The sequence below is a fragment of the Dermacentor albipictus genome, chromosome 2 (genome assembly GCF_038994185.2).
Source record: "Dermacentor albipictus isolate Rhodes 1998 colony chromosome 2, USDA_Dalb.pri_finalv2, whole genome shotgun sequence".
NCBI lineage: Eukaryota > Metazoa > Arthropoda > Arachnida > Ixodida > Ixodidae > Dermacentor > Dermacentor albipictus.
In genome coordinates this window covers 58,597,635-58,610,424 of record NC_091822.1, presented here as the reverse complement: position 1 = coordinate 58,610,424, position 12,790 = coordinate 58,597,635, and the positions used below count along the sequence as shown (strand labels likewise).

Genomic DNA, 12,790 nt, shown 5'->3' with positions numbered 1-12,790 from the left:
GGGGCATGCATCAGCAGTTTGCGCGCTGCCGTTTTCATATAGCCTAAAAGTAGCAGTAATTTTAATGTTCCTGGCAACCAATACAAATAATTTTGGGAAGTTACCGCAAGCAATAAATCAGTTACCGGTAACAGCTGCGGTAACATCTGTTACCTTGCGGTAACAAAAGTTACCGCAAGCGGAAAAATGTAGATTCACCCAATCAAAATATATGTCCAACCACAAACGCTTTTGGAGCGTGAAACCTGCGATAGTCTCAGTCCGTCACAGCTTCGCAACTCAGCCCTAAAAATTAGAGAACAATAAATTAGTCACTCCGGGAAGCACCTTTGCACGTTTCAAACTGAAGGCCTTGCGCATGATGGTTGTTGGAAGATTCTTTTTTTCTCTTTTAAAAACAGTTTAGCAGTAGAAGTTATCTTTCGGGCTTTATGAAAAGCATTACACGCCTTTCGATGCTTCGGCGTTGTGCAGTTTACGTGTTGCTAATCACTAGGCAGCTGCTGGCGCAGATTAACATTGTGTCAGTATAGTGCAAGTTATGAAGCCCTTCTCGTGCGTAATAAGTGTTCCGGTTTTCATTACTGTTGCATTTAGTGCCGTCGTCTTGGACAACTGTATACTATATGCGCTGTACAAAAGAAGAAATAGCCAGATTATCCACCTGGGGGCCTTTTCTTAGTAGATACCGCAGAGATTAATCAAATGATTTAGTGGAGATTGCACTTGTTCTACCCTTATCAACACACCTAAGAGATCGTAACATGTTTTAGTTTATAAGTAACTTAATCAATGCGCCCCCATTCATGTGTATTCTACAGAAAGTGTGACAAATGTATTCATCTCGAAGTCAGAAAAAATGCGTTGCAGACTGTTCCAAGCGGAAATAAATTGCAATTCTTAACGTGATTGTTCAAAACTGCAGTCACTATTCTGAGCATGTTCGTTCGGCAGGGGCATATTGCATTAACACCTGAAAAATGTGCATGGTTTAGCCGGGTATCTTTATTTCTACAATTTCTAGTATAGGAATCGTTTGGGATTCTCGCATTTCTTTTATTTTTATAAGTACACTGTGTGTCACATGAACCTGTCTTGAAACGAAACGTACGTTAATTGCTGGCACCGATGACCATTACGGTTGTTTAACTGCTTATTATACTGTAATACAATGAAACATCATAATGATACTGATTCATATTGCCATGTAGTCTTTGGTCAGAGGTAAACAAAGCTAACTAGAGACGTAATTGATGAGAGCAAATTATATATAGAACTACAATTGAATCCTAAATATACCTCATTGACTAGTTTTCCCTCGCATTGTTTCATTTGCTTTACGTGTGTGTCTCTGTGTCCTTGTCTTCCGTGCTGTACTCGTGTGGCCATCAATTACGAACTTTTTTTTTTGCAAGTGCAAGTGCTTTATTTTTCTTCACATAATCATGATTATACTGATATCTGGACCGACAGCCAGGGAAGGCTAGTTTGCAGTTCAGTGACAAATTACAAAAGGCAGGTCAGTCGCAGTTTTTAAAAGCACAGTATTCCGGAACACGTCATGAGATATTCAGACAAGAAACATTCTGAAACTACTCGTACATAATGAATTCAAGTAAGTTAGAGATTCTGGTTATAAAGAAAAAAGAATTTGCTACATTGCTTGAAATTACGCACGATTTTATCTTCTAGGTGTAAAATATTCCAGATTTTTGTGCCACTCAATTCAATTAACCTGTCGCCGTATGCATTTAACACTTTGGTAAGTTGAGGTTACCTTTTAAAGCATGCCTTGCACTGCGAGTCGGAAATGAAAAGACTTACCCAAGCTCTGGTCAGCTTTATTAAACAAGGGATTCAAGTTAGTTTAATCTAATACTGCATGCCAAGTGACTGACGTGTTATTCGTTTTATCGAAGTATTATGGACTGGCAGTACTTGACAAGCTATAAACTACCATACTTTTTTATTGCACTTAAGCTGCGGGCGTCATAGATTGCCAGAACATTTTCAGGAAAACAGCCAGGGAAGGCTTGGAAAAAGATCGGGAATTTAAAATGGCCACATAGGTATGCTGTCTTGTTATATGTCATACAAAGTTTCTAGGGAATCTCTTCGTTAAATATATTTTTAAAACCTTTCACCTCATACAAAGTTGAGAGAAATTGGTCCTATTTATTGAAAAAAAAAACTAAAATCAATCATACTGATTTGGCATTTGTTACTCAATTTCTGATTTTTTTTTGCTTTATCTCAAAGTCCTGAACCTCGAAACCCTAGCAAAAATTTTCATCTTTGAAAGCACCTTCAATAATTTACTGTGATAGAATTCATTCGAACTATAGTATCAGTTCTGTTTCCTAGGATGAGCATATCTGTCGTGCAGTGACACAAAGTGCTCGCGTAGTATTTCGAGTGCTCATGTGGTATACCTAACTTGGAAACCTGTTAGCGTGCCCAAGTGGCCTTATTACCTGTAAGAAACTAAGTGGCCATATCGATACAATCAATCCATCTCCCTTCTGTTGAATTTATGGCCAATGACTCATTAATTTAGGTGTATGAGAGACAGTTACATGTGCATTAGGCAAAATAAATTAGAATCATTGGCATGATAATGTAACCACTCCAGTCTTGTCTTCTGAACATTTCCCTCTGCACGGGCATGTTTAACTACCAGCAAAAAATGTACAGATAGTCCAACTGGGTAACGTTTGAGCAATAAATATAGGGATCATTTGGAACAAGAACATTATTGCATCATATATGAACTTGTCATAAAAGGGAACATAATGTTGCTGACACGAGCAACCATTGCGAATGTTTAATTGTTTACCATACCATAAAATAAAACATTATATAAAGGTACTGATTTGTATTGACAAGCAGCCATTAGTCATAGTTAAACTGCATTAGGTCTTGACTTAGATGGTTTGAGCAAATATATTAAGCTGCCTAATGAACGTACAAAGAATACGCACTTGTTATTTTTGCCTCATATTGCTGCATCTACTTATTTGAAGCATAATCCTGTAGCATACACCCGCAGCACCTTCGGGACTAATGACACAAAGGTCAACGCCAGCCAGGCGACCATGCTTGCCAAGGGCAAGTAGTGTAAATATTTAGTCTCTTTCAATATTACCATAAGACATGTATTTTAAGAAATTCATGAATTATATCGAGCAATAAAAAGAGTTCGTTCATTGCCGGAGCATTTGTTTTCCTTTTGTACTGCATGATTCAGCACTCACTTCTTTCTGTTTATGCAATATGTGAAAGCGCAGCTGGTTCAGTAGCATTATTAATCTACTAACGTTAATGCATAAGCGCAGATAAAAAGCAACAGGGGCACATGCATAAATAACTAACATTCTTTTGCTACCACATGTAAACAAAATGCAAACTAACTTGTAGATAGCAGATAGCTATACACTTATAGCTTATACACACTTTTTAGACTTGTCGATAATATGCCTGTGTCTGCAGACTTTCTATAGATTAATGAAAATTCACGTTTGTTGACAAATGTCTGCAGAATGTCATAGAAAAAGTATAGGATTATAAAATTCTGTTTTTGTAGACTGAAGTCTATAGAATGTATATAGACAAATGTCTATAGACTATCTATAGACATTTCTCTATAGACATTTCATAGACTTCAGTCTACAAAAGTAGAACTGTATATGTAGTTCTAATTTTGTAGACTGAAGTGTATAAAATGTCTATAGGCAAATGTCTATAGATGTCTATAGGCAAATGTCCATGGGAGACATACTGCGAACAGACACACTGGGAAATTAAGGCGCGTGTTTCTTGTCGAAGGTTCGAATTAGTGCTTGGTAAAGAGCGCGGTGATCCGACAGATGGGATAAAATAGGGGTTTCTTGGGTGAGGCAGGCGATGTCTGCCGCGGTTAGAGCGCTGAAAATTAGTTAGGCGGACGAAAAAAAATTACCGACGATTACGTTACTTCCTAATGCGAAATTTGAGCGCAGCAAATGCGAGCCTTTGTTTGCTTTTGGCCTCGGCCTCGGCCGCGCGAACGGTAGTCTTCTCTGCGACGGCGATGAGCTTCTGCTTCAGCCTCGCTTACCGCTGGTTGCTCTCGACGGCTGCGATGAGCCTCCGCTTCGGCGGTGCGAACGGCAGGGTCTTCTCGGCGGCGGCGATGAGCTTCTGCTTCAGCCTCGCTTACTGCTGGTTGCTCTCGACGGCGGCGATGAGCCTCCGCTTCGGCGGCGCGAACTGCAGGGTCTTCTCGGCGGCGGCGATGAGCTTCTGCTTCAGCCTCGCTTACTGCTGGTTGCTCTCGACGGCGGCGATGAGCCTCCGCTTCGGCGGCGCGAACGGCAGGGTCTTCTCGGCGGCCGCGCTTAGCCTCTGCTTCGGCGACGCGTACTCCTGGATCATCTCGACGGCGGCGACGGTAAGCTTCTGCTTCGGCGGCACGCACCTCTGGATTCTGACGGCGACGGCGCTGGGCCTCTGCTCTGGCAGCTCGTTTAGTAGCAGCAGCAGCAGCAGCAGACGGAGGACTTCCATCGGTCGTCTCGCTCATGGCTCAGAAAGAACTGGCAGATAATTTCGCAGTGGCGAACGGCAGCGGCAATTTCGGCTCGGGCGGTGCACATATACAGATCCGCCGCCACCGATCTGGCTCTCTGATTGCCACCGCACAGGGCGAACGGCAGCGGCAATTTCGGCTCGGGCGGTGCACATATACAGATCCGCCGCCACCGATCTGGCTCTCTGATTGCCACCGCACAGGGGTTGCATTGGAGGAGGAGCGAAGAAAGGAATTAAGTTCGAGCCGGCGCTTTGACAACCGGAGACTCGCAGGAAGAGGGGGGAGGGGGGCGGCGTGTACACCCAGCGGCAAACGATGGGGGCAGAAGCGCGCGCAGCAAGCGGACAACACGATAAAGGGAGGAGGGAAGAGATAGCAGCGACTGACTGATGCCGCTGACGCCGATAGTGAGTCAACCCCAGCTGCGGAGTTGGTTTCAGGGACAACGCCGCCGATGCCGACACAAACAATATGATACCCTCGCTTCCGCAGCGCTAAGAACCAGGTCTAGCCGTGGGAAGGTGGTCACGTATTCGTCGACGTGCCGGGGCCTACGTGAAATAACCGGCGCGTCGGCAACTGAAGAGCACCCTATCCGCCACACAAGAGGAGTGGGGGGACCCTTTCCTCCTCTTTCTGCATGGCGGCGACGGTGTTCTATGCAGTCACGTTATCTTGACTCTCTAGCGGCGTCAGCGGTATCCAGCGGTATCAGTCGGTCGCTGCTAGCGCTGGGGGGATGAAAGGGGGGCGGAGCTGGTTACGAGGCCGACGACAACGCCGACGACGACGCGAAACCCAGGAACGGACGCCAAAGAGCTGCGCTCTAAAAAGTTACGATTCAGCACTTTTCATGTGCTGGATGAAAACCGTTTCTTGGGATCTGCGTGCGTGGCGCGCAGTTTCGATAGTGGAGGAGTAACGTTGGACATAGAAATTATTGCAAGGCACTGTGGCAACTCCAGCCTCTGTCGCCCACTGCAATTTCATGGTGGCTTCCCGTACTATAGGCTGTGTGCCCCCAGTCGGTCGTTCGCTCACAATGTCACTGATTTACTCGCCTATCCACGAGAGCAGGCGTGCGCACACACCCAGGGAGTGATCCAAACCTGACTCTGGTTGCAGTCCCCTGCTTACTAAAACTACGCCTCTGCCATAAAAGAGTGAGCGATGTGTGCGACAAAAAATATGTGTCCTTAGTGGAGTGCCTCGTGCTTCAATCGCGCTCGTAAGGCGGCAACATTACGGCGCGTAGCCCCACGGACGTGACGGCGTGAGTGGCAGGATTTACATGTGCGGTGAAGATTACCTTGCAAATATAACAAAGTCTTAAAGTTATCATGCGCCATTGAAGTAAAGCATGTAGCTTAACATAGATACGATCTCGACCGGGTGAGCTGGGTCTTCACCGCAAGAATCAGGAAATGACGACAAAGGCGGGCATCGTGATGAAAAAAAGTAGAAAGGAATGTATTCACTTCATTGGTACGTGGTTTTGACTCTACCCGAGTCTCGAGCGGTTCTCCATAACACGGGAGCCAGGACGTCCTTAAATAAGCCGTCGTGGTCTTTTGGTCGTCGATATCTTCTTGGAAAACATGGGGACTTTGTGGAAGTATCAATGCCTTCTTTAGGTTCTGTAGTTGACGAGCCTCTGTCTATCGGGTGTTCTCCTCTTCGTCCTTCCCTTTGTGTCGGCTCAGGCCATAAAGCCGTGACGCTTTTCCGGGAAAGAGGGCAATTATGTCGACATGGGAACGCCCACTTGAACGTTTCTCACACTTGACAGGTCTATCATAACATCCCAAAGCAACTGAGGTGTTATGGGAGACGCCATATAGTGTAGGGCCCTTGATGGATTTCGACTGTATATTTCATTTCGTTAACAGGCACCGAAAGAGTGGTGCACAAGAGGTCTCGCATTCCGCCCCATCACAATGCAGCTTTGAATCAAACCCGTGTCCTTGTGCTTAGCGGCAGAGCGCCATAGCCACTGACCCACCACGGCGGAGGTAATTCAACTTCATATTGCATCTATTCACGCAGCTACACCTGATCTACTTGTTTGTTTTTGTTTAACGCTCCTCCTCTCACGCAATATTGCTTCTCGATCAGCTGAGGTGCGCGAATAAATATATGAATAAATAAATAAATAAATAAACTTCACACAGCTGTAGCATTTTGCAGTGAGTTCACCTTATTACAACCTTTTCAAGCCTCGCCGGTAGCAACCTCGCCGTTAACACACGTTCAGTCGTTGCCTGTCCTACCCACCTTACCGCGTCTCCCCTTTAGGCTTTTGAAGAACCATACCTATATATACCGTGCCGAGTAAAGCATACGTCGCCTTTGAAAAGACAAGTCCACGTGTGGAAACGTTGGCTCCCACGTTTACCTTGTTCTCGTTATGCTCATCGTTCAGAACTGGCTGATTCACAGTGGCAGACAGGGGGTCACGTAGTGAAAACATCAATTCGTCCATTATAGCGCTGGTGGTTGAAATTGAGGAGTAGCTGCGGGACCTTTGACTGCAATTTTTTGCGTGACGAAGTCGTATATTGACACATAGAAAAAAATGATAGCCTCATATAGGAAAAATCTATCGATTATACTTAGCTTAACCATTTCAGTCTGTTTTCCCTTAAAAGCACGAACGGCGAACGTCACCTACACCAAGCAAAACTGTCGTTCGCGTCGGAAGTTGGCGCTTGATGACAATTATAATGTAATACATACTTCCGTGCCTTAAAAAAATCACCAAACTTTGTGCATTTCGTAGATAAATAAAGGGAGCCAACCATTCGATATTAAAATTGTTCGAAGGATGGGAAAATTACTCTTGTGTACTGTCTTTTCGACTGCGGCCTATGCCCGATAACATCACGATGCGAGCTCAATGGCTGAAGAGCTCTCCGTGGCGCACTGTGGGAACAAACCACCTGGTTGACTGGAAGTTGCGCTCACAGCTGGCCAGGTATCTCAAAGCTCTGACGTCCCACCTCACCTATGCTGCTTCTTATCGAGAGATAGCAAGGCCGAGACGTTGGCCATAAAACCGTCTTTAACGACTCGCAGCCACCAGTTCAGAAGCAGTCTGCCGCGCAGTTTTGACGGTTCAGACGCCATGAGACTATTGTGGGCACTGTTGACTTTGATTGCACGGTGTGGCTTTGCCTACGAAGTCGGTGAGTTATTGTTCTCTCTCTCTCATTCTCTCTCTCTCTCTTGCTTGTTTAAATATTCACATCACTAAGTCGGTTCGTGGATGGCATGGTGTTGGCAGAATGATTACGAAAGCTGGTATTTGTATGTTAGTATCGCCCCTAAGCGGCGTTTTGGCAATGGCAAGATCTGAATGACGCTACACAATCGTAGAAAAAGGAGATAAATCGTACATGTATAAAGAAGTCGATTGTATTGATATTTGAGATCGGTTCTTTTCCTCAGAATGACGCAGACGCAAGTCATTAAAATTGTCCTTAATGAGAATTGCCTAGTTATCAGTTATGTTGATTGGATCTTAATTTAACATCCCACAGTGGCACATTTGGCTTTAACGGGAGTCGTGATATATGAGTGTGGTGCAATTTCCACTATGTAGTGTTCAGCGTGGGATGCCAATATTTTAGATGCACGATGGTTTTACGTTTTGCCACGGTGGGCCGGTACAGCGTTGAGCATTGAGTGCTATATGAGACGAGTCAACGCGGCGGGGGTCAGTGGGAAGAAACAGTGCCATTAAAAATATCAAAACTGCTTTGATATCTTCATGTCTATAAGAGTGCGCACCGCTGTTTAATGTAGTTTATTCACTCATGAGAACTTTTCTGCACTTTTCATCATTCCCAAAACCGGAAATCAACATTGCGTCAACGGTTAATTTCCCATTTACGCAAAATAACATGAGCAATAGGAATTGGCTGTATTTTTTTATGTTAGCCTACATGAGGGACAGTATGCATCAAAGCTCTTGTGGTGGTGCCAGTGGTTAGAATGCATTATACCCGAGGGGAGGCGCTATAACGTAAAGCTATTGCAAACTTTTCTCTTGCAATTGTGGAGTCAGCCCTTCGCGAATGGTCAAAACTTTTTTTGGACCACCGCCACTTCGCCTGCCTGTCACGCCACGTGACGAAAACCACGACAGCTCCCCGTTTGATATGACGAGTCCACCCTGGCTATGCATGACTTGACCAAAGAAAAGAAAAGGAGAGCTATTTCTGATTCGACGCCTTTTCGCCATTAGCCCTCGGCTATTGGTCAAAAGTGTTCGGGCTGCACCCACTTCACCTGCCTGTCACGCGACGTCACAAAACCACGAAAACTCACTGCGTCAAAGTGACGTGCACTCGTTAAAAATCCATTGTTATCCGGAGCAACACTGCATCTGCTCCTGAATAGCTGCAGGCTGCCCCGTTCCGAAATAATAAAAGATGGCTGCCGCCGATCGCTCGGGCAGTCGCTACTCGTACCTGCCGGAGAGCTTGGGTTTTTTTTTTTGCGTACATAAAAACATTTTGCGTGGCAGTGTAACGTTTTCGAGCACTTTCAGAACGTTTACTACCTCACCCTGCCATGTTTTCTTTGTTGAGGATCCATTTTAGTGGCATTCTTAACCTTCCGTGGCATTCCACCGCGATTTTCAACCAGCCACCACAAGCTCAGTAAGGGAAAGCGGACCACTCGCAGGCGCCGGCAACACCTTCTTAATGCGGTTATCGATTTTCAGTGCACTGGCTCGGCCCCATCGAATCCCTCTCCACTTGAGAGTGCTCAAGTGCAGAGGGTCTTCCCGGTTATAGTTCTGAATACTGTCATTGCGAAGGACATCGTAGTGGTGGTTCGGCCATATTAGTAAATTCAAAACTGTGATATAAACGGCGTCATGACCGTACTTTGTGCACCTCTCTCTGCGAATGTGTTTGGTTAGAAGTAGATCAAAGTAACTTTCAGACAAGCAGTAAGTTGTTGCCGACTAGTCGTAATTTTATAATTGCGTTCATCTATCGCTCACCTTCATCTTCTTATAGAGAGTTCTGTAGAGAATTCGTGCAGAGAATTAACTGAACAAGTTCATTGAGGAGAACAAGGGTATTATAATTTGCGGTGACATTAACATCAATATAATCACATCTAGAAGTCAGTCATGCTCTGAGTACGTTAGCACTTTTCTTAGCTGTGAATTTTCTTCGCTAATACTCCAACTCCGTGTGAACAAGATGGTTCTAGTACTCTAATCATATCCTTTTCAGCTTACCTACTGATAATACCACGGCCGGTGTAGTAAACTATGATATAACAGACCATTATGCCATATATTTTCAGCGCAGGCTCCATAACACTTAGCCTCTCTAGGGGAAAAAAACAACATTAGGTCATTCTTTGATTCAAACAAACTCATTCACCCAATTCGTGCTACTGACTGGACTGACGTGTTTCAGGAGCAATGTCAAGAAAAAGCTTTTGCACCTCTTTCAGCGAAAATATCAGAGTGCGCTAACTTATGCGGGAAGAACTTCACCGTAACGAGTTGGTTCAGTACACCAAGAAAGCGTTGGATCAGCAAGTTTAATGCGGTCCATAGTAATAAAAGACAACCTTCGCAAGAAACTCAAAGCTCAGGCATTTGTTAACACATTGCGTTCACGATTCAAAGCCTATTCAAATGTTCTTGCAGCAACCCTAAAATGTCATAAGCTTAATTACTACGGTAACAAGATAGACAAAATGGAAACGACAGCAGGAGAAGCTGGCAAGTTATTAAAGAATTTTTAAACACTAATACCGCTGATATTGGCATATCATGTGTCAGCTACAATTCAGTTAATATAACCGACCCTAAGGACGCCACTAACGCTTTCAGCAACCATTTTAGTACCATAGTCGATCTACAGCATTAACCACCTTTACCTAGTTTGCCACGTAGTCCCTATTTATTTTACTTGTGTCCTACAACTTCACAAGAAGTTTGTAGTATCATAACATCACTCAAAACGACTGGGCCTAGCTTTGATTTCATCCGACTGTCGAACATTAAGCTTGTGCATAAAGAAATTTCTCCGGTGCTTGCCGACGTCATGAATAAATAACTTAAAGATGGTGTCTTTCCCAAAAGCCTCAAAATGGGTAAGGTAATTCCAATTTAAAGAAAAAGTTAATCATGAGTGTTTTAATAATTATCGTCCTATTTGCATTTTGCCTTTCTTTAGCAAGGTAATTGAAAAACTTATTCACAAGCATTTAACTAATTATTTATCCGAATTTAAGCTACTATCTCCTTATCAATTTGGTTTTGGAGAGCATTTGTCAACAGAACTTGCCTTTATTAGGTTTACTGACAAAGTTAAATTAGCTATAGACGAAGGCCTATTAGTCGGTGCTCTCTTTACTGATTTCACTAAAGCGTTCGATACAATTAACTACCTCATCCTCCTACACAAACAAGAATCTTATGGCATTACTGGCCCGCCTTTGCAGTTAATTTGGTACTACCTAACAGAGCGACCACAAATAGTCCAAGTCGATGGTTCCTTCTCTTCACAGAAAATTATCAATAAAGACGTCCTTCAGGGATCAATACTTGATCCAATGTTATTTTTATTGTTCAATAATGATTTGCCACAAATATTAACGCATGCCCATTGCCTTCTCTATGCTGATGACACAACCATTTTCGTATCCGACAAGAATTTCTTCACACTACTAAACAAATTAAACAATGATCTTGCTAATGTTCATGCATGATGCCTGAAAAACACGTTATATATCAATCCATCAAAAACATAGATGGTATTTCATCACCCTCAAATATTATTCATAGATTCCTCAGGTGCATCACTTAACAACTTCTTAATTACAAGATCTGTGTCAACCAAATTTCTAGGCATTATCTCAGATCAGCACTTAAAATTCAACCGCCATGCCCAATGTCTTGTTCGAAATATTTCTTTTGGCATTCACGTCATTATTAAATCGCGCTCCTTTTTTGAAGCAAGTATTCTCTTGTCATTGTATTACGCGTATATTCACACTCATCTTTCATATTGCCTCTAATCATGAAGTAATAAATACTTCACTCATCTCCAGCAACTAGAAGCTTTACAAAAGCAAGTGGTACGATTGATGACATTTCAACCTTTTACAATCTTACTCTGCTCCCATTTTTGGTTCCCTAAACCTTGTCGCCTGGCGCGTGTTATTCAATCATATGCTGCTGCTAATAATGTTCCGCCTCATAAATACGGAACTAGGTATTGAAAGTTTAACTCGTACTGACCTCACTAACAATAACAACACAAGATTTTCCGCACGTCACAATTTGCTCCTCCTAAAATTTGAACTAACTATGGGAAATTTACCTTCACGTTTTCAGGCATATCATTGTGTAATTACATTCCGCCCGATATCAAATCATGTGCATTTTAAGCCTTGAAGCGCAAAGCTAAGGCGTGTTATATTAACGCTTTACCGAACTCCTAGTATTTTTTGTTCGATGTAAATGTTATAAAATATATTTAAAAACAAGAGGAAAAGGGGTTAAACGAATGGCCCGATTTTTATTAGTAATATCATAAGAAGCCAACAAACACTGACACCATGGACAACATAGGCGAAGTTACCCCTAGGTTGTCCCAGGTGTCAGTGTTTGTTAGCTTATGATATGACTCATAAAAATCGGGCCCCTTGGTTAACCCCCTTTCCTCTCATTTATTACATAACGAGGGTCTCGAATCCGGCAACATTGATGCCTTCACGCAGCAGTAACTTCCCCTATGTTGTCTTTGGTGTCAGTGTTTGTTGGCTTCTTATGATATAAAATATATTTGTAATTTACGGTTTCGAATATTCTTTTATATATTTTTTATTTTTTCGGTCCCTGTCAATATTTTACGGTCTTGCTTATTCCCCATGCTACCACCACCTAGTTTTGTATTACAACGCTGTTTTCATTTTTTTTCCCGATGAAGACATTTCCGCGTTGCATGTTCCACACACTACAACCACACTTTTGTATTCAAAGCTCTGCTTTTTTCATTTATTCTTCTTTTCCTCCAGTTCTTTTTTTGTTTTTGCTGACAAACACAACCTTCTTATGATGTAGCCTGCTACTGTTGCCACAATTGTACAAACCCCCATTTCTTTCTTGTTTAGGAGTTCCCCCCGACATTTTTTACTTCGGCACCTACGATCGTGCAGTTATAATTCACCTTTTTGTATTGC

At 43.2% G+C, this 12,790-nt stretch overlaps 1 protein-coding gene across 1 annotated transcript in view; it reads left to right on the top strand.

Moving 5' to 3' along the window:
- The first annotated feature begins 7,652 nt into the window (after nt 1–7,652).
- Nucleotides 7,653–12,790, top strand: part of LOC139055419 (chymotrypsinogen A-like) — a 35,085-nt gene continuing 29,947 nt past the window's right edge. Inside the window, exon 1 of the mRNA XM_070532877.1 lies at nt 7,653–7,755. Coding sequence (XP_070388978.1) covers nt 7,695–7,755 — 61 coding nt within the window. The 5' untranslated portion in view covers nt 7,653–7,694. The remainder of the gene's footprint in view (nt 7,756–12,790) is intronic.